General features: G+C 54.6%; 1 protein-coding gene across 3 annotated transcripts; it reads right to left on the bottom strand.

Moving 5' to 3' along the window:
- Positions 1 to 274: 274 nt before the first annotated feature.
- On the bottom strand, positions 275 to 17,018 carry TRIB3 (tribbles pseudokinase 3). 3 transcript variants are annotated; one of them, XM_075563837.1, is made up of 4 exons: positions 16,644 to 17,018; positions 8,171 to 8,446; positions 5,539 to 5,831; positions 275 to 1,472 (listed from the first exon to the last, which is right to left on the bottom strand). In XM_075563837.1, the coding sequence occupies exons 2-4, from the start codon at positions 8,444 to 8,446 to the stop codon at positions 980 to 982; spliced, it is 1,062 nt and encodes a 353-aa protein (XP_075419952.1). In that variant the 5' UTR covers positions 16,644 to 17,018; the 3' UTR covers positions 275 to 979. The 3 variants fall into 3 exon arrangements, with proteins under 3 accessions (XP_075419952.1, XP_075419950.1, XP_075419951.1); XM_075563835.1 differs by having other exon boundaries at positions 16,776 to 17,017; XM_075563836.1 differs by having other exon boundaries at positions 16,610 to 16,740.
- Between the last annotated feature and the right edge of the window lie 1,167 nt (positions 17,019 to 18,185).

Below are 18,185 nucleotides of genomic sequence, written 5' to 3'. Positions count from 1 at the left end.
GAAAGATGGGGCTTTCTACTCCCATAAACGGCTACAGTCTGAAAACTCCCAGGGGAGTTCTGCCCTGCTCTGGCGGTGGCTGTGAATCTGCATTGACTTGATAGCAGTGAGTTTCCCGGCTTTGGGGGGAAGACCCGGAGGAAGCGCAGCCCGAGTTGCTGGGAACGTGCCCTCACCCCCTCTGTGGGTGCGCCCCGCCTCATCTTGCTCTCCACAGATGCTGTTTTAGAGGCAGAGAGAGGGGAGGGGAGAGGAAAAGTCTAGAGAGAGTAAGTGTTTTGCCAGTCTTTTATTAAGGCACAAGGTAAATACATATACTCATGGTACCCAAGACTCATAGTGTTTGAGTGGGCTCCCCAGAACAAGGCCTGATACTTTGCAGGTGACCAGAGGGCCTAAACCCTTGCACATACGTCAGGGGTCCCCAACATGGATAGGCCTGGGCCCTCATCCTGAGCAGCCTGCCAGTCCCATAGTTTGGATTTCTGTTCTTGAGGCCCAAAGCCTGGACTTGGGTCTGGAAAAAGGCTCTCTCGGTCCAGTAGACAGCTGCGGGGAGCACAATTCCCAGCACGCCTTGAGCTCTGGAGGCCTTTGGCACAGGGACATCCCCTTTCTCTGAACAAGCTGACAGACACCAAGGCAGCAGGTAGCTGGTAAGCTTGCACAGGTGGGCACTGACGGTGGCCGATGGGCACAGCAGCGGTATCATTGGCTCGAGTGCACTGCTGTGTCCATGCCGTGAGGCAGGAGGTGTGTCTTTTTTCACTGCTGTGAAACTGGGCTTGGCAAACGAAAGCATCCAGGTGGAACCTGTGGCGTGGCCACACCTGTGTGCACTGGCATGTGGACACTTCGGGTGTGCCTCCTCCCTCCCAGAAGGCACTTTGGGCGTGGATCGGTTCCAAGAGGGGGCAGAGAGTCGGGCAGCACCTGGAATGAATCCATTGCTTGCAGCTGAACGTCCTGTTGGGTGGCCCTAACCATAGAGAGCCACCTCCCTGTCTCCCTCCTCTTCTTCTGCCTCCTCTGGTCCTGGCCCATCAGGGACCACCTGGTCAGCCTCCCAGAGGTGGGAATGGGATGGGGCTAGGGGCGGAGGGTCCTCCCGCAGCCAGGGGTGCAGCAGGATTCCCTCGGCTGTGAGACGCTCAGCTGGCTCTCTTCGAAGGAGGCAGCGCACCAGGCAGCTGGCCCGGGCCGAGAGGCCCTCAGGCAGGGCAAAGGCCCCACGGCGGATCTTGCCAAAGAGCAGGGCAGGCGCCGTATCCTGGAAGGGGTAGTGGCCAGCAAGCATGGTGAACAGCGCCACGCCCAGGCTCCAGACATCAGCTGCCTTGCCAGAGTAGGAGGCCTGGGAGCTGAGGATCTCTGGCCCCACATAGGCTGGGCAGGCACGTTTGTCCCATAGGCTGTCATCCGGCCCGGTCAGCACAAAAGCATCCTCCAGGTTCTCCAGGGCCAGCTTTGTCCTGGAGCCGGGAGAGAAACACAGGGGTCAGATCCTATCGAGACCCCAGGAGGGCACCCGCTTCCCGGGTGCCTGCAGGCATTTGGTAAATATGAACCAGTCCCCGAGCATGGCATAACTCAGCCTGTTTTACAGATGAGAACACCTCAGCTCAGAGAGGGCAAGTTCAATTCCATGTGAATCAGCGGGGGCTGATTCTCTCTTAGGTGGGCACCGAGAGTCCAGGCAGCCAGCAAAGCAAGAGAGCTAGGAGGTGGGGAAATGCCAAGCCTATGTTGCAGCACAAACCTGCCCAAAGGGGTGCCACTGACAACATGGGGTCCCGGAGTGATGCAAATGGGTACTGGGCTGGGCTCCTGTGGTAGTTACGTAATCTGGTGTCAGTCCGAGAGGATTAAGAGTGAAGGGGTGGAGTCTAGTCTGTTAATCGGGTCATAGCTAATGAGGCCTCTGTGTGAGCACGACCTTCTCCTGAGAATTCGGGGAACTCCTATATTTTCTGCTTGGAGGTGGGGGACACACTCTCTGCTCACTCCCCAAGAGACGCTCTACTGACAAGACACATGGCAAGATGCTGATAGAAGCCACAATGGAGACCCCTGCCAGCGCTGAGATGCTACTACCGCCACTGTGTCCACACAACTGTCATTCATCTTCCCGAAGACACTCCCTTTCTGGGTGCTAATAACATTTGGCAAATATCCATCAATCAATTATGGCACTGCGGGTCCATTTTACAGATGGAGAAACCAAGGCTAGGGCAGGTGGGCCAAAGAGCAGATAGGAAGAACTAGGAGTGACCCGTTCCAACAGGCAGCGTAGTACTGCCTTGCTTTCCAGGACTGTGTATCTTTATGGAAGCATCCTGCCTCATCTTTCTTCCACGGAGTGGCTGGTGGGTTTGAACCACTGATTTTTCAACTGGAAGCCAAGCACGTAACCACTGCGCCACCAGAGCTGCTGCATCTCAGTGTTTTTCACACTGCTCCCCCGGGAAGAAAAGGAAGCGTGTTCTCACCGCAGGTGGCTGGGCGAGCTGCGCAGATCCTAAGCTCCAAGTTAATTTGTCATTGTGTATGAGCTTAAAGATCATTCTAATACTGGGGGGTAGAGGGGAAACAGATCACAATGATCAATGTACAACCCACCCCCTACACACACACCTTTTCAGGGAGATGAACAACAGAAACGTGGGTGAAGGGAGACAGCGGACAGTGTAAAATATGAAAGTAAAAATAATTGATAAATTATCAAGGGTTGGAGAGGGTGGACAGGTGGGGGAGAGAGGAGGAAAAGATGAGCTGATAGCAAGGGCTCAAGTAGCAAGAAAATGTCTGGCAAAGGACGATGGCAACATATGTGCCAATGAGCTTGAAACAATGAATGTCTGGGTTGTTAGGGCCCTCAATAAATGACTGATTAAAATTTTAAAAAAAGAATGTATCTCCTATATCTTAGGATTGTTTTCATCTAAAATGTAAGGGGCAGAAAGAAGAAAGAAATCCTTGATGTCTGGACAAACACCACTGCAGGCACCGTGGACTAGGCCAAAAGGAAGGCTGGGGAGGAGCAGGATGTTCATGGTGCTTTAAAGTAACTCTCCAAGATACTTACTAATTAAAAAGCCAAACCCATGGCCCCCAGTGGAAAACAGCTCATGGTGACCCGCTGTGCAACAGAGCTGTGCTCCACAGGGTTTTCTTGGCTGTAACCTTCACACAAGATCACCAGGCCTTTCTTCCCCGGCACTAGTGGGTGGGCTTGCACTCCCAACCGTTGAGTCAGGGTCCCAGGCGACCTTGTTTATTCATGACGAAGGGAAAATCCGGGACTGTTTACAGTAGAGAAGCCTGGCAGGCAGATGCCACCTTAACCAGCAGATGGAGGTTGGTGCCACCAGACATCATATACATTGAGAGACAGGCACACCCCTCCTGGAGCTATGCTTGTTGGGAAACCGTAACCTCAACTGAACGGTGAGAGAAACCTGTCAAATCCCAAAGAGCTGGCCAGTGCCCTTGAGAGCGCCCAGGTCAGAAGTAAGGAGATGGAGGAGGGACGAGCTCAGGCTGGTCAACGAGGCGTGGAAACAAAGTCAGGCTTCCTGCCCGGGAGAGGACGCCCACTGACAGTGACTCCATACAGGGTGTCTGCGGCTGTCTCTATTTCAGGGGGCAACCTCAAATTCCTCCCAGAGTGCCAGGTGAGTTTGAATTGTCGGTGTTTAATCACCTGTGCCCCCAGTCGATCCGACCCCCGGGGACCCCATGGGACAGGGTAGAACTACCCCTGCGGGTTCCCCAGGCTTTAACCCTTTCTGGGAGTGGGAAGCCTGTCTTTCTCTGAGACACAAAGGGCACCCAAGGGTTACATACTCCGCCACCAACTGGAAGGCCTGACAATCTGCTTCTATGGAGACCCGGGGAGCACAGGTCTTGTCTGCACACGCGGGATCAGGGTCGGCAAGCGCAGGAATTATCTCCATAGCAACGGTGGGGCTTTCTGTTTGTCTGTTTTTACTGAACCCTTTCATAACCTGCTAACTGCAAGGCCAGCAGTTTGAATCCACCATAGCTGCCGACTTAGGAAGACCCAGTGGGGCAGGTTAGAACTGCCCCAGTGGGTGTCTGAGGCTGTACCTCTTGACGGGAACAGAAAGCCTATCTCTCTCCCGTGGAGCAGCTGGTCTCAGACTGCTGACCTTGCCACGAGCAGTCCACTGGGTAACCACTCCGCCACCACGGCTCCTCAATCCCGACGATCTCCAAGGAAAACTGCCTCCCTGATTTCAGCATGCCTTCCATGCCTGGAAACGTGTGATACCGACAAATAATCCAAAGCAGGAAAGAAGTCAGTCACGAGAGGGTTAGGGACACCCAAGAACAAACTGCCCACTTGGATCCTGGGCTGGAACCGGCTGGGAAAGGAAACCAGGGCATCTGAGGGCATCAGTAAACAAGGGTGGTTTCATGCATAGTATGGTGGTGGTGGTGGTGCCAGTGAGTCACCGTGACCCTGAAGATAAGAGTGGAAAGGCCCAGGGGTTCCAGGGCTGTACATCTTTATGGGAGCAGAGGACCAAGCTTTGTCTCCGGTGGAGTGGCTGGCGGGTGGGAACTGCTGGGCTGTGGGTTAGTCACCCAGGGCTCCCAGGCAGCAGCAGCAGCAGCTCCGGCCACCCTGTCAGGGATGGTCACTGCATTATGGTTACAGGAGATGTCTCCAACAGCAGAACTCCGGGAGGGAGACAGAGGGGCGCTCTGAGCTCTTTGTGCAACTTCTGTGGAAGTCTACAATTCCTTCAAAATAAAAAGCTTGAAAAAGGCCACAGGGTCACCCTCCTCTCCCTGCAAAAGAACGTGGACTTGAACTGGGCGTCAGTGTGACCCGGGCAGCTCAGACAACCCCCCCTCCCAGAGGCCTGACCAGTCTGACTAGAGCCTACCCTCCCTCCGCCCCCCAAGCCCAGCAAGAAGAGTGGGGAGGTCTCACTCCTTTCATGAAAAACCATTGATTCTCAGCTCCACGGAAACGCTCTCATGTGGGTCGGAAGCTCTCGGCCCACTCTGGTTGTGGTCCGTCAATCTGGAATCATGGGGACATCCTGAGTGTTCAGCCCCTTCCCTTACCAAGAGGGAAACTGAGGTGCAGACACCCCAGTCAGCAAAAAGTCCTGGCAGGCTTCTGGGCCTCTGTGTCTTAAGCTCACCTCAAATTAACACCCAGACTGGGAAGTCAGATCTGGATTGGGGTCCCAGTTTACCACTTAGCTGTGGGACCTTAGGCAGGTAATGTAACCTCTCTGGGCCTCAGTCCCCTCTTCTATCATATAGGGACATAGCCAGTACCCCCTCAGATGGGTCAGGATCCAGCCAACCAGGGAGGGTGGTACTACCTTTCAGGGTGGTCAGCTCCTGTGATGACCCCCAAGGGCTTCTTCAGCAGTGGGGGAAACTTCTCCCGGGGAGCTAGGCTTTTGCCTTAAGTTACTTTGTCTTCCTGGGCCCCGGGTTACCCCGTCCATGCCCACCTGTTGGAGAGTGAGTCTCCGTGGCAGTCACACTCACCTCTCTGGGTCGGTGAAGACAAAGCGGCGCAATTTGAGGTCCCGCAGGACCAGGCCGTTTTGGTGGCAGTGAGCCAGGGCGGTGGCCATCTGCCGGAACAGTAGGGCAGCCTCGGGCTCAGGGAGGCGGCGGCGACAGCGCACCAGGCTGTGCATGTCCCCCCAGGGACGCGGGAAGAAGGCGTAGAGGAGTTGGCTGCGCACCAGGACATTGGTGGGCCGCGCCACATGATCATGGGGGGGCAGCCTGGCATAGGGCTCTTGCACGGCCAGGGCCTCTCGAGCCGGGTACACCTGTGGACAGAGGGTGGTAGGAGCGGAAGTGAGGACCCTGGAGCCCGGGCTGGGCTCTGGCATAGTCACAGTGGCTCTTCAGACACCGACTGCGGGGCCAGGTACTGGGTACAGGCCATTCAGGGTTTAAGCCATTCCACACAGCGAGATAAGGACCGTGAGCCACTGTGCCAGGAGCAGAGAGGCCACGCAGCCTTCGGGACTGGAACTCGCTGTCTCTGCGCTCAACTTCTACCCTGAACCCCAGACAGCTAGCTCCCTGCCGTGGACTGCACGCTGGCTTCCTCCTCTTCCTCCTGCAGGGCGGACTGTGGAGCTGCGGTGAAGCAACCCAGTGCCCAATCCTTCATGCTCCCAGGGCTCCTTATGACTACGGCCCTTTAGAGCCTGAAACTTCATATGACTGAAAAACGATCGTCCACCCAAACGGAAATGTCACCCGCCAAGCCAGCCAAGGCAATCCCAAAGTCAAGTCACTCAGCATCCTCAGCCAGCGGCAGTGCTTCCCCACATCCGCATGCAAGGACCACCCAGCTGTGTCTGCCCACAGCAGGGAGGCTCCAATCCATGCTGGGGCTCTTTCAGAGAAAGGCCTGTGGTGCGCCCACACAGGAGAAGGCGGACACGCACACCAGACTGAATACCCACACGTTTTGAAGGGAGCAAAGGAACCCAGAAAGATGCTCAAGATGAAGCTGTTTCAGAAAGCGCAGGCCAGTCCAAGATGGGACCGGCTGTCCAGGTGGGGAGGCATAGGCAGCACCAAGGTGCTGAGCCGGGGGTGGCTGAGAGGAGATCGAGGGGAGGAGGGGCAGGTGGCGAAGCAGGCTGGGGATGCGCTAGGAGCTCTGTGGACATGAGGTCCAAATCTGTGCCCCTTGTTCATCCGTTTGAGTCTCATCTCTGTCCTTCTGGGCTACGACCTGACAAACAGCCTGACACTCAGATGGCCCTGCCCCTGACCATGACCAATTCCTGCCCAGAATCTTCAGACCTCTCGACCTCCACCCCCACTCCTAGCTTTGCCTTAAGGAAGCCTGGTGGCACAATAGTTCAGTGTTCAGCCAAGAGGTTCGAAGTTCAAACCCACCAAGCGGCTTTTTCAGAGTAAAGGCCCCGTGATCTGTTTCCTACGGAGCTGCGCTCATATGTCACCTGGAGTCTCTGCTGGTCGGAGTGGACTTGATGCCACACAACAGGATGTGAGCACAGAGCCAGGCCTGGTGCCCTGTGGCTTCACACACGGGGCCTCTCCTGATCTGTCTCCCCATCTGTCAAACGGCCGGCGGTCAGACCCAGTGACCTTAAGGATCCCTGAGGTCCCTCGCCCTTCCCAGACATGGGCACACATTCAGTCGACTGTGTGTTAGCATGGGTTTTTGTGGGTTGGTGCGTTTGTCACAGATTCAAAGCCTGCGGCGACCCTGCCTTGAGCAAGTCTATCAGCGCCACTTTCCCACACGCTCACAGCAGGCGTGTCTCTGAGTCCCCGCTGGGTCATTCTCAGAATCCTGCAGACTTTTTCCCCCAGTGCTCTTGCACAATTAACCAGACGACAGCCTTGCATCAGCGGAAGATGCACTGGGAAACCCACACAAGGGACCCCAGGCGGTCCAGCAAGGTGAACGCTGGCATCAAGCCTCGAGGTTGGTGGTTGGGGCCCAGCAGCTGCCTGCTCCATGGAAAAAGCCAAAGACCCCACTTCCATGGAGATGTACCATCTCAGGAACCCTGGGGAGCAGCTCTCCTCTGTCCTACAGGGAGGCTGCAAGTCAGAATCCACTCCATAGCCGTGATTTTTTTTTTTAATATTGGCATTCCTTCGGTGGGGCTGGAACCAATTTGGAGATGTTGCTAAGGTCAGTCTAGACAAACACCTTCAAGTGGTACCCCATGGGCCAGGGGAAGCCAGCCGCCGCCAAGCCCCTTCCGCCCCTTGGGTACAACAGCCACTGTCCCAGGAGTTTCTGCAGTTCCCTGCTCCCTCACCTCCGGGCCTTTGCACTGCTGTGCCCGACTGGAAATCCCTTCCCCTTGCATCTGCCTGGCCAATACCCACCCGCCTTTCTCCCTAGAACACATTAGCATGTCTCTGTGCCCCCAGCCTCCTGGCCCGCACCATTCAGCATTTAGCACCCTCAGGGCTAAGCTGCACCTTGTCCAGGAGCTAGCTGCTTCTCTGATCTCCGTTTAGCCCAGTGCTTGACAGGGAACCGGAGCTGTTTCCAACTTAGCAAAATAATAATTAAACGAATAGCAGGGCATCCCGTCCCCTGAAAACCCTCTGCAGACAGACCTCCAACATGCCGGGGAGGCTGGGCCCTGGGGACATACCGTACCTTGCAGGTGTACTCGGTGCCTGTGGGGCAGTGCAGGGCTCGGAAGGCCCGCCCGCCCTCCTCGGGCTGCAGGAGGACATAGGGCCCAAGCCGGGAGACAGGGGCCTCAGCAGGTGCAGGGTCAGGGACTGAGGCTGGGCTCTGAGGCAGCAGGCACGGGGGCAGCCAGGGCTGGGGCTGGCTTCGAGCTTGTTTCCGGGTGGGGCATTCAGCATCTAGGTCACTGTCCAACTCTAACCGCTTCTTCCGGGAAGCAGCCAGAGGGGTGACTCGCATCTAGAAAGAAGTCGAGAGAGAGGTTAAAACAGGCTGTCCGGAGGCCACTCTCTACACTGGCTTGGCCACAAGGGAGGGGGTCTCAAAGTGAGAAACGGAAACACCCTTGTCTGTTCTACTCTGAAGACTGAGCGGCTTAAGCTTCCCCCACCCAATGAAGTCTGTAGAGGGCTGTCCATCAGAGCCTGTGTCTAATGGCAGCAGACAGGAGGGGCCCCGAAATGCCCAGCAGGGAGGGCTGAGCAAAACACCACAGGGCCGTATGCTATGGACTATTATATGGCCCTGAAAAGGGATTAGGATGCTCTCTCCATACTGATGTGCACTTACCTCCCAGTCATATTACAAGAAAAAAGTAACACAAAAATTATGCATGTTTAATACTCTTAAATTTGAAATTACATAGCTGAAGAACGTATTTCCTTATAAAAACTCACGGGAAAAGTTCACTATTTTCTAACTCTGTCTTCCTATAGCTTTTTTTTAAATCGTGTCATTGGGAGTGCTTACAGCTCTAACATTGCACCATTCAATCACATCGAGCAGTATTGTACAACTGCTGCCACAATCGGGTTCAAAACATTTTCTTTCTTCTTGACCTCCTTGATCTCAGGGCCCATTGCCCCCCTCCCACGCCCCCCCCCATAGTCCTATACTTTTTGGAAGCCCCCTTGTGCATGAGTGTGAGAAAGAGGAGGCTGTCTGTCCCGTAAAGAGTGCCAGTCTTGGAAACCCACGGGCACTTCTCCCTGTGAGCCAGCATGGGCTCCATGGCAGTGAGCTTGGTTTCCAGGGCAAATCACCACGTTGGCATAAATTAACTTACACTCCTGTTGTTTCTAGCCATCCCTTTTGGTCAATCCCCTCCGTATCCTATGCTGTCGACCACTTCCTCCCTGTGCTTCCTGTTTCCACTCCTTCCTTCCTCGCCCTCCATTCCTGGGTGAAAGCTGCCCTGTTGAGCTTCAACGTGTGATGATCCCAGCAAGGACCTGATGGGGGACCAAGGCCATCATCCTGCACGCGCCCACCAGTTCCTATCCAACCACGCAGCTTGGGCTCTTGTAAGTTTGAACTCTGTCCCACACTCTTCTTGCACTACATCCTCCTCCGTTCCCCCTCCCTCCCTCCTCCTCCTCCTCCTGTTCTTATTTATTAACCCACGACCTTCAAGTGTGACTCTTTTCAGAGCACCTGGTGGGGGTGGGGGGGTCCTATCTAGTTCTTCCGGTCTCAGCATTGTTGTGGAGACAGGTGTTTGTGGGGTTCATCAGCCCACTGGACTCACTGTTTCCACGTATATTTTTTATGCTCATCACTCTTCTTGCCCTCAGGTGAGGAGAAACTAATAATTTGCCTCTCCGACGACCACCCACAAGCTTTTAAGACTCCGGCTGCTGCTCCCCAAAGCAGGATGTGAAATACTATCTTTGTGGGCTGCATTCTGCCACCTGACCTTGGTGCCCCTGGAGACTACAGCTCGGAGCCCCCAGGCGCACAGCCTCACTCCCTCAAGGTGTGTTCCTGTCTCAGACGTTTCCACAACGTTGCCTCCTGTACACTCCACCACCTTCACGGACATGCCTGCAGCCAAGGCAGTGACCCTCGGTCAGGCCTAATAGACCTTTACTTTTATCATGTTCCAATTTTCGCCGACGTGGATGTATTTTCTATTAAAAAATTTTAAATTTACAGTGGGAGTCAACGATATCATTTTCCACGGGGCCCGGGGGACACTTTATTTTAACATTTAAACAAACTGGAAACAAAGCTTCATCCTAAAATTCAAAGGAAAGCAAAACAGCCTGTCTGAATCCTGGCACGTTCCAAGATGCTGCAGCGATGTGACTGCATCCAGTTGCTCAGTAAGACCCCGGGGGTGCTGCCCTGTGCCTGCCCTAGGTGGGTGCAGGAGAGTGGTCTTAGGTAGGGAGTGTTCTCGCCCACAGGAGGGCAGACAAGTAATCGTCAAAGGAGAGAGTTAGCGCTGCTCTTAGACAGAGGTGGAGGGTCACGGGGGCTGTGGGAGTCCAGAGGCCCCCAGGCTGGAAGACTTAAAGCAAGACTAAGCCAGGTGATGTGGAGAGGCACGGTCTAGGCCACCGCTTCTCAAACTTGACCAGGCACCAAGATCATCAAAAGCATTTCCTGAGAAACACATGCCCAAGCTCCATTCCGGAAGCAGCTCACTCAGGAAGTCTGGGAGAAGGCCAGAGAATCTGCATTTCGATGAACTTCCCAGGTCTGAAAACCACTGTCCAAGGGAGAGGGGAATGAGGAGAAGGAGGCTTTCTACTCCCATAAAGAGTTATAGTCTCAGAAACCCACAGGGGCAATTCTATCCTGTCCCATAGGGTCCGTGTGAGTCAGAACTGGTTCGACGACTGTGAAGTGGGTGTCTGAGGGAGGAAGGTGTCCCTGAATGGTGCAAAGAGGTAACACATCAACTTTCCACTCACCCAGAGATGGGAGGGTCAAGTCCACCCAGAGGTGCCAAAGAAGAAAGACCTGGTTGGGTGGGGATCTACTTCTGAAAAACCAGTCGCTGAAATCCTGTGGAACTGTTGAACGTTCTGCTAGGTGCAAGAGACAACTCACAAAAGACCACACACATTGTGTGATCCCAGAGAAACCCACGGGAGCAGAGTGATACATCTGGGGTTGCCATGAGTCGACATCAACAGTTTAATGGTCAGGAGAGGGAGGAGGCAAATGTGCACGCTGCTGCGCTGGAGAATGAGTGTGGCTGCGGCAGAGGGTGTGAGCGCTCCAGAACCGAGGCACATGGAGTGGGCAGGGCTCCTAAGCTTGCACCCCTGGTCTCTCCTTCTGACCCACGATCAAGACCTAAGCTCAGAGGAGCACAAAGCCACTGGCGATAAAGACACCTTTGCTCTCCCTCTAGCACCTAGGTAGCAGCCTGTGGCTCATAGACTAGAGAGAGATGCACCTCCCAAGATCAGGTCCTTAAAGGAAAGGCCTGCCAGCATATCTTCCTCCCAGGAAGCAGGAATGTAGACCATCTTCTCTGTCTTCTTGCTGCTGCTAGGTGCCCTTCAGCCAGGTCCGACTCCCAGTAGCGCCATGAACAGCAGAAGGAAACACCGCCCAGTCCTGTGCCCTCCTTACTTCTACTGTTATGGTGAAGCCCGCTGTTGCCGCCACTGTGTCAACCCGGCTCACTGAGAGTCTGCCTCGTTTTCACCGCCCCTCCATTTTATCGCGAATGGTGTCCTGCCCGGAACTGGTTCTCCTGATAACATGTTTCAAGTCCTTGAGATGGAATCCCGCTCTCCTCACTTTGAAGGACACAGGCTAGGCCTCTTCCAGGACAGCTGTGTTTGATCTTCTAGTCGTCGATGGGATATTCTTTGCCAACACTGTCATTCGAATGCATCGATTCTTCTCAAATCTTCCCCATCCATTGTCCAACTTTCACATGCATATGAGGTGACCGAAGACACCACGGCTTGGGTCAGGTGCTCCTTCGCCCTCAAAGTGACATGTTTGCTTTGGAACAGCTCAAAGACGCCATGGGCAACACATGTGCCCAATGAAGCACATCATTTGATGTTCTTGACTGCTCCTTCCATGGGTGTTGCTCCCGGTTCCAAGGAAGATTAAATCCTTGACAACTTATCTCTGCTTATCACGATACTGTCCATTGCTCTGATGGTGAGGATTTTTGTTTATACTGAGTTATAATCCATACTGAGGGCTGTAGTCTTTGATCTATAGCAGTAAGTGCTCCATCCTCCTCGCTTTCAGCAAGCAAGGTTGTGGCGTCTGCAGACCACAGATTGTTCAGAGAGCCTCCTTCCAACTCTGATGCCAGGTTCTTCATGGAATTCAGCTTCTTGGGTGGTTTGCTCAGCAATGCAGACTGAGTAAGTGTGGCGAAAGGTACACCCCGACCGGCACCTTTTCCTAACCTCCAATCAAGCAATATCCCCTTGCTCTGGTTGAACAGCTGCCTCTTGGTCTCTGCCACGAAAGCAGTATGAAGTGTTTGGGGATCTCCCACTCATCTCTATGTCTATTTTATTATGATTCACACATTCGAATGCCACTGCATGGACAACGAGACTCAAGTAAACTTTTTTTCTGGTATTTTTTCCTGCTCTCCATAAGGATCCATCTGATGTGAGCAATACATATCCCTGTTCAAACCCTCTATGCCATGAATCCCAGGGCTCAGAGGAGGCAGATCGAGGGCACACTGTCATGGACTGAACTTGAGAGAGAGAATGGAATCTCCTGAAGTACAGAGGAGGCATGATAGCTTCGCTCTCTGAGCTCGGGGAGAAGTCCTTGTTTCTGGAACTCTGGCAGAAGGTACCCCAAAACCAGACTCATTGCCATCAAGTCAAGACACTCATAGCAACCCTATCTGAGAGAGTAGAACTACTCTGGTGGGTTTGAGACTGTCACTCCTTACAGGAGTACAAAGCTTCCTCTTTCTCCCTCTGAGTGGCTGGTGGATTCAAACTGCTGACCTCGCAGCCAGCAGCCCAACGGGTAACCCACTGCCATATCAGGGCTGCTGGGCAGAAGGCAGTTGAATTTAATTTTCGATGTGTTTCATCTTCCCAGACAGAGAGGCATACACCAGGGATCACTGCCCAACACTGCCACCACTGGGACCTCCTGCTACCGGGAAATGTGCGGAGCACATTCTCAGCACATGACAATAAAAATGTACAGACTGGGAGCACCCCGAGACCATGGCCCTCACCCGCTAAGCCCACAGCCATCAAGTTGATTCTGGCTCACAATGGCCCTTAGTCCCCCTTTAAACCAGCCTCAAGGCTCGACTCTAGGTTCTGCTTTGTTTGCCAGGGGGATAAGAACACCAGGGAGGAAAGCAGTCCAGGGGCAGCATTTGCCCAGGGATAAAGCTTTGGTGGCAGAAGTATTGGGAAGGGTTACTGTTGTGAGTTGTGCTCAGTTCCGACTTGCCGAGACCTCAGTTAGAACAGAACCAAACGCTGCCGGGCCGAGCCCACCCTGGGGGCCGCTGGGTCCATCCATCTCATCCAGGGGCTTCCTCTCTCTTTCACTGCCCTTCTACTTTACCAAGCATGATGGGCTTCTCAGGGACTGGGGAGACGCAAGGGAGCTTTCCACTGAAAAAAGTGATGCTACATTCACGTATTGCTTGGGTGTTTTAAAAGAGTAGGTCTTCTATCCAATGTGACTTTACAAAACAAAACCTGTTTACTGTGCTGAGATGAAGGTGTACAGAGCTGATCACCAGTTTCACATTCAGCAGTCATTCACCTCTTGTTTGAATGCATCCACCACAATCCGCGATACCCCACCACTTACCCTACTTCCTCCCTGTGTTTCCTGCTGCCATTTATTCCTCCTTCATTCCTAAGCCTCTGAACTGAATCACTGGGTCAATGTTGCCCTTCTGATCTTAAATGGTTGACTTTTGTGCCCAGCAGCGGGTTGGCTTGAGTCCCAGACCTGAAGGGTGACCAAGGGCTATGGTCTGGGGGGATTCTCACCTGTCTCTAGTCTACCAGTAGCCTGGTCTCTTTCAGGATTGAGTTTCAGTCCCAATGTTCTCCCTCCAATGGGATTTTTATCTGCTTTCTTGGTCGATGGCCCCGAGCTGCCGGAACCACACAGGGTTCACAGGAACAGTTAGTCTACAGACAGACAACTACATCACCAGCAAAGGAACGAGAGTGGGCAGGGGCTCTCTCAAAGGTCCCGTGATTCGGTCATGCAGAGGCAGAGGACACGGCTACATGCCAGCTGTGAACTGTGTGTGCTGGGTGAAGGAGCGGCCCTGGTGAAGGCAGGTCACACTGGAACCTTGTCTCCAGGACCCACCTGCCCACCCAGTCAGGCTCTGGATTCGGACATAGAGCCCCAGGTCTGAGCAGGCTGGGCTTGGGCTCTCTTAAAGGCTGGGCAGGCCAAGTAGAGGCAGATTGTTGGAAAAGCACCATCCGCATCCGTTCCGAGACTGAGACCCAGTCACATAGGTCAAAAAGCACCAGCTCCCTGAACCAGGAGGGGAGGGGACACCCCCCAGATGAAGGAAAGCCCATATGCCCTTCTGGTAGAGAATGTGTGAGGAGGGGAGGCTGGAGCCAGCTGTTCCTAAATTCTCATCCTAACTCTGTCCCGTCCTGGATGGGTAGCTCTGGGCAGATTCCCTAAATTTCTCAACCTCAGCTCCTTCGCCAGCAAAATGGGAACAGAATGCAAAGCCTCAGGGGATTTGGGATGACAAAATGACAACACAGAGCAGGTATTGCTTAGTGTGGTACTGCTGCAGGGTTTGCTTGTTTTTGTTTTTTTTTTTTTCAAAGAACTGGCCCTCCTGTCAATCCTGGCTGACAGCGCCCCAGGGACCCCACACCCCAGCTAGCACTGAGTTTTCAGAAGTGGATCCCGGGCTTTCTTCAGCTGTGCTTTTGAGTGGACTCCTACTGGGGTGCTTGCATCCCCCAGGGACTCCTGCAGCAGGACACTGTGTGTCCCACAGTACACTGGGACCAGAGCGACCCTACAGCACAGGGTGCAGCTGCCCCACTGGGTTTCTGAGACTGGAATCTTTACCAAAGCCGATCTCCAGGCCTTTACCCCTGCAGGTTTGTGCCTCTGACCTCAGTAGCCCAACTGCTTACCCACTGCATGTGATTACTATGGTGACTACAGTTGTTTTATTGCGAGCCCTGGTTGCATAGTGGTTACGTGTTGGGCTGCTAACCATAAGGTGAGCAGTTCGAAATCACCAGCTGCCGCATGGCAGAAAGACTGGGTTTTTCTACTCCCTCAAATAATTACAGTCTGGGGGGGAGGGGGACAAAGAGGAGCTGATACCAAGGGCTCTGCTCCCATCATAAGTAAATGTTTAGAAAATGATGATGGCAACATAGGTATGAATATGCTTGACACAATTGATGCATGATATGTTATAAGAACTGTAAGCACCTCCAATAAGATTATATTTTTACATAATAAAATAATTGCCATCTCAGAAACTTACGGGGACAATTTCACCCTGTCCTTTAGGGTCACTATGAGTCAGTATCGACTCGATGGCAGCAGGTTTGGTTTGACTGTTTTATTATTGTTGTTGTTATTCAGAGCTGAACAGACTTTACATACATGCTACTGTTCAGTCAGAGACTCAGGAACCCCTCTCCGGGATGGTGCTGGAGTCCCTCACCTGACAGGGCTCTTCCAGGAGGCCAGTCAGATGGGACTGGGCTGAGTACATGCTATAGACTTCACACACACACGTTTTGGTTTCCGAACAACACCAGGTGCAGGGCCTGGGATCACCGCGATTGGACGCATAGGGGAACGGAGTTCTCCACATGCAAGAGGACCCTTGCAGGTCATGAAGCAAGCCTAGAACCTGCACTGCAGGATGGAGACAGCCCCTCTAAGCTACCTCCTGCTGTGCCTGTCCTCCAGGACTGGGGAAGGGGATGAGGACCACTCATGCCAATACTTACCCAGACCCGGGGCACACAGGTGTACCTTTAGCGTCCCTCCCTCCCCCCTCACCAACACACACTTCATCTTAGCCTGTCTGGAGCACATTGGGAGCAGTGAGGGGCGCGGAAGGACACACACACCTCCCGGGACTGGGGAGAGAGGAATCAAGCTGTCCAGGGTCCACCCGCCTTCGGAAGCTAGGCCCCTCCCGTGGGAGCGGAAGCAGGGGGAATCTGGTGTCTGGAAGGAGGATCGCCCCAGGCCTGGGAAAGAGTGAGTAGACAGGGGGCAGAGGTTGGACCGCAGGGTCTGCCCGACAGCCTGCCTCCCGGCAGCACTAACTGTCCAGCGAACAAAAGCCCCAGCCGCACAGCGCAACCTGCAAACCCGCAGCCACGCTGCCGGTGCCCGCCTGCCGCCCACGCCGGGACTGCCTCACCCTTCGCTCCCACACCCTGCGCCTGGCCTGCTCACCCCACCACCCTCCGCTGTACCCCACCCCTAGGGCACCACCGTGTCCACTACACATCCAACACACACGTGCCACCAGGTGCCCAGGCCTCCCACGGTACTTACCATTCACCGAGGCACGGAGATCCCCCGCGCACCCCCATAAACAGACCCCACAGAGTTCTCCAGCCTTCTAACATCCCCCCACCCAGCAGTGCTGCCCCAAGCCTTCCCCCACCCCCTTACCACAAGCACAGAAGCAGACGGCCCCGCCGCACACCTCTCCAGGGTGACTCCCGGGCTCCCCTGCCCTCTGGCTCCCAGCGACCGCTCCCCGCGTGTGCGTGTAACACAAAGTCTCTCCAAAGCTCCCCGTGCGCGCCGAGCGCCCCCCGCGCCGGCCGGCGGGTACCTTGGCGGTACAGCGTCCCGCGCTGGTCCCGGCGCTGGCTGAGCTCAGAGCCCCGCCCGACGTGGCCCCGGGCCGCTCCGCTGCGGCCGAACTCCGGCTCCGCTCTAGTTCCGACCCATCGCCCGCGCAGCCGCTCGACGCCAGCGGAGCCGCCGAGGGCGAGTGTCTCGGGGCGCCCCGCGTGGCCGCACTCCCAGCCGGATGATGTAAACCTGAGCTAATCGGCGCCGCTGATGCGCTCCTGAGGGAGATTGCACCAGCCCGCGCGCCCCGCCCCCGGCGCCGCCCCGCCCCACAGGGCCCCGCCCCCGCATCTGGGCACCGCCCCCTCGTGGCCCCGCCCACGCCCCGCCCCGCCCCTCCCTACCGGCACTGCGCCGGGGCCAAGCCCGAGGCTGGTCTGGGCCCAGAGGAGATTCCAGTTTCTGGGTCCCCCATTCCCTGAGGAAAATTCGGGTTGTTCTGAGCTTCAGTTTCCCCATCTGTGAAATGGGAAGAACAGCTTTTCTTCCCAAGATGGTGCTGGGGAGAAAGAGCTCAAGCTATTTGACCCCCGTGGCTCTCCCTGGTGGTGTCCTGGATTATGGGTTGGATTGCTAACGACAAGGTCAGCGGTTCAAAAACACCAGCCGGTTGTTGGGAGAAAGATGAGGTTTTCTACTCATAAAGAGTTATAGTCGGGTGGGGGGGGGAATGAGTTATAGTCGGTGCCAGGCTATCAAAAAAGATAGTGTCTGGGGTCTTAAAGGCTTGAAGGTAAACAAGCGGCCATCTAGCTCAGAAGCAACAAAGCCCACAAAGAAGAAGCACACCAGCCTGTGCGATCATGAGGTGAAGTGTCGAAGGGATCAGGTATAAGGCATTATCAGAAAAAAAATTCTTAACATAGTGAATGAAGGGGAAAGTGCAGAGTGGAGATCCAAAGCCCATTTGTCAGCCACTGGAGATCCCCTCACAGAGGGGTCTAGAGGAGGAGATGAGTCAGTCAGGGTGCCATGTAGCGCCGATGAAGAATACAGCTTTCCTCCAGTTCCTAAATGCTTCCTCCCCCCAACTACCATGATCCGAATTCTACCTTGCAAGTCTGGATAGAGCAGAGGATGTACACTGGTGCAGATAGGAGCTGGAGGCACAGGGAATCCAAGGCGATACTGTGAGAGTAGAGGGTGAGTAGGTTGGAAAGAGGGAACCGATTACAAGGATCTACATGTGACCTCCTCCCTGGGGGACGGACAACAGAAAAGGGAGTGAAGGGAGATGCCGGACAGGGAAAGATATGACAAAATAATAATTTATAAATTATCAAGGGCTCATGAGGAAGGAGGGGGGGAGGGAGGGGAAAAAGAGGACTTGATGCAAAGGGCTTAAGTGGAGAGCAAATGCTTTGAAAATGATGAGGGCAAAGAATGT

The sequence above is a fragment of the Tenrec ecaudatus genome, chromosome 12 (genome assembly GCF_050624435.1).
Source record: "Tenrec ecaudatus isolate mTenEca1 chromosome 12, mTenEca1.hap1, whole genome shotgun sequence".
In the NCBI taxonomy this organism is placed as follows: domain Eukaryota; kingdom Metazoa; phylum Chordata; class Mammalia; order Afrosoricida; family Tenrecidae; genus Tenrec; species Tenrec ecaudatus.
This window is presented reverse-complemented; position numbering and strand designations above follow the sequence as displayed.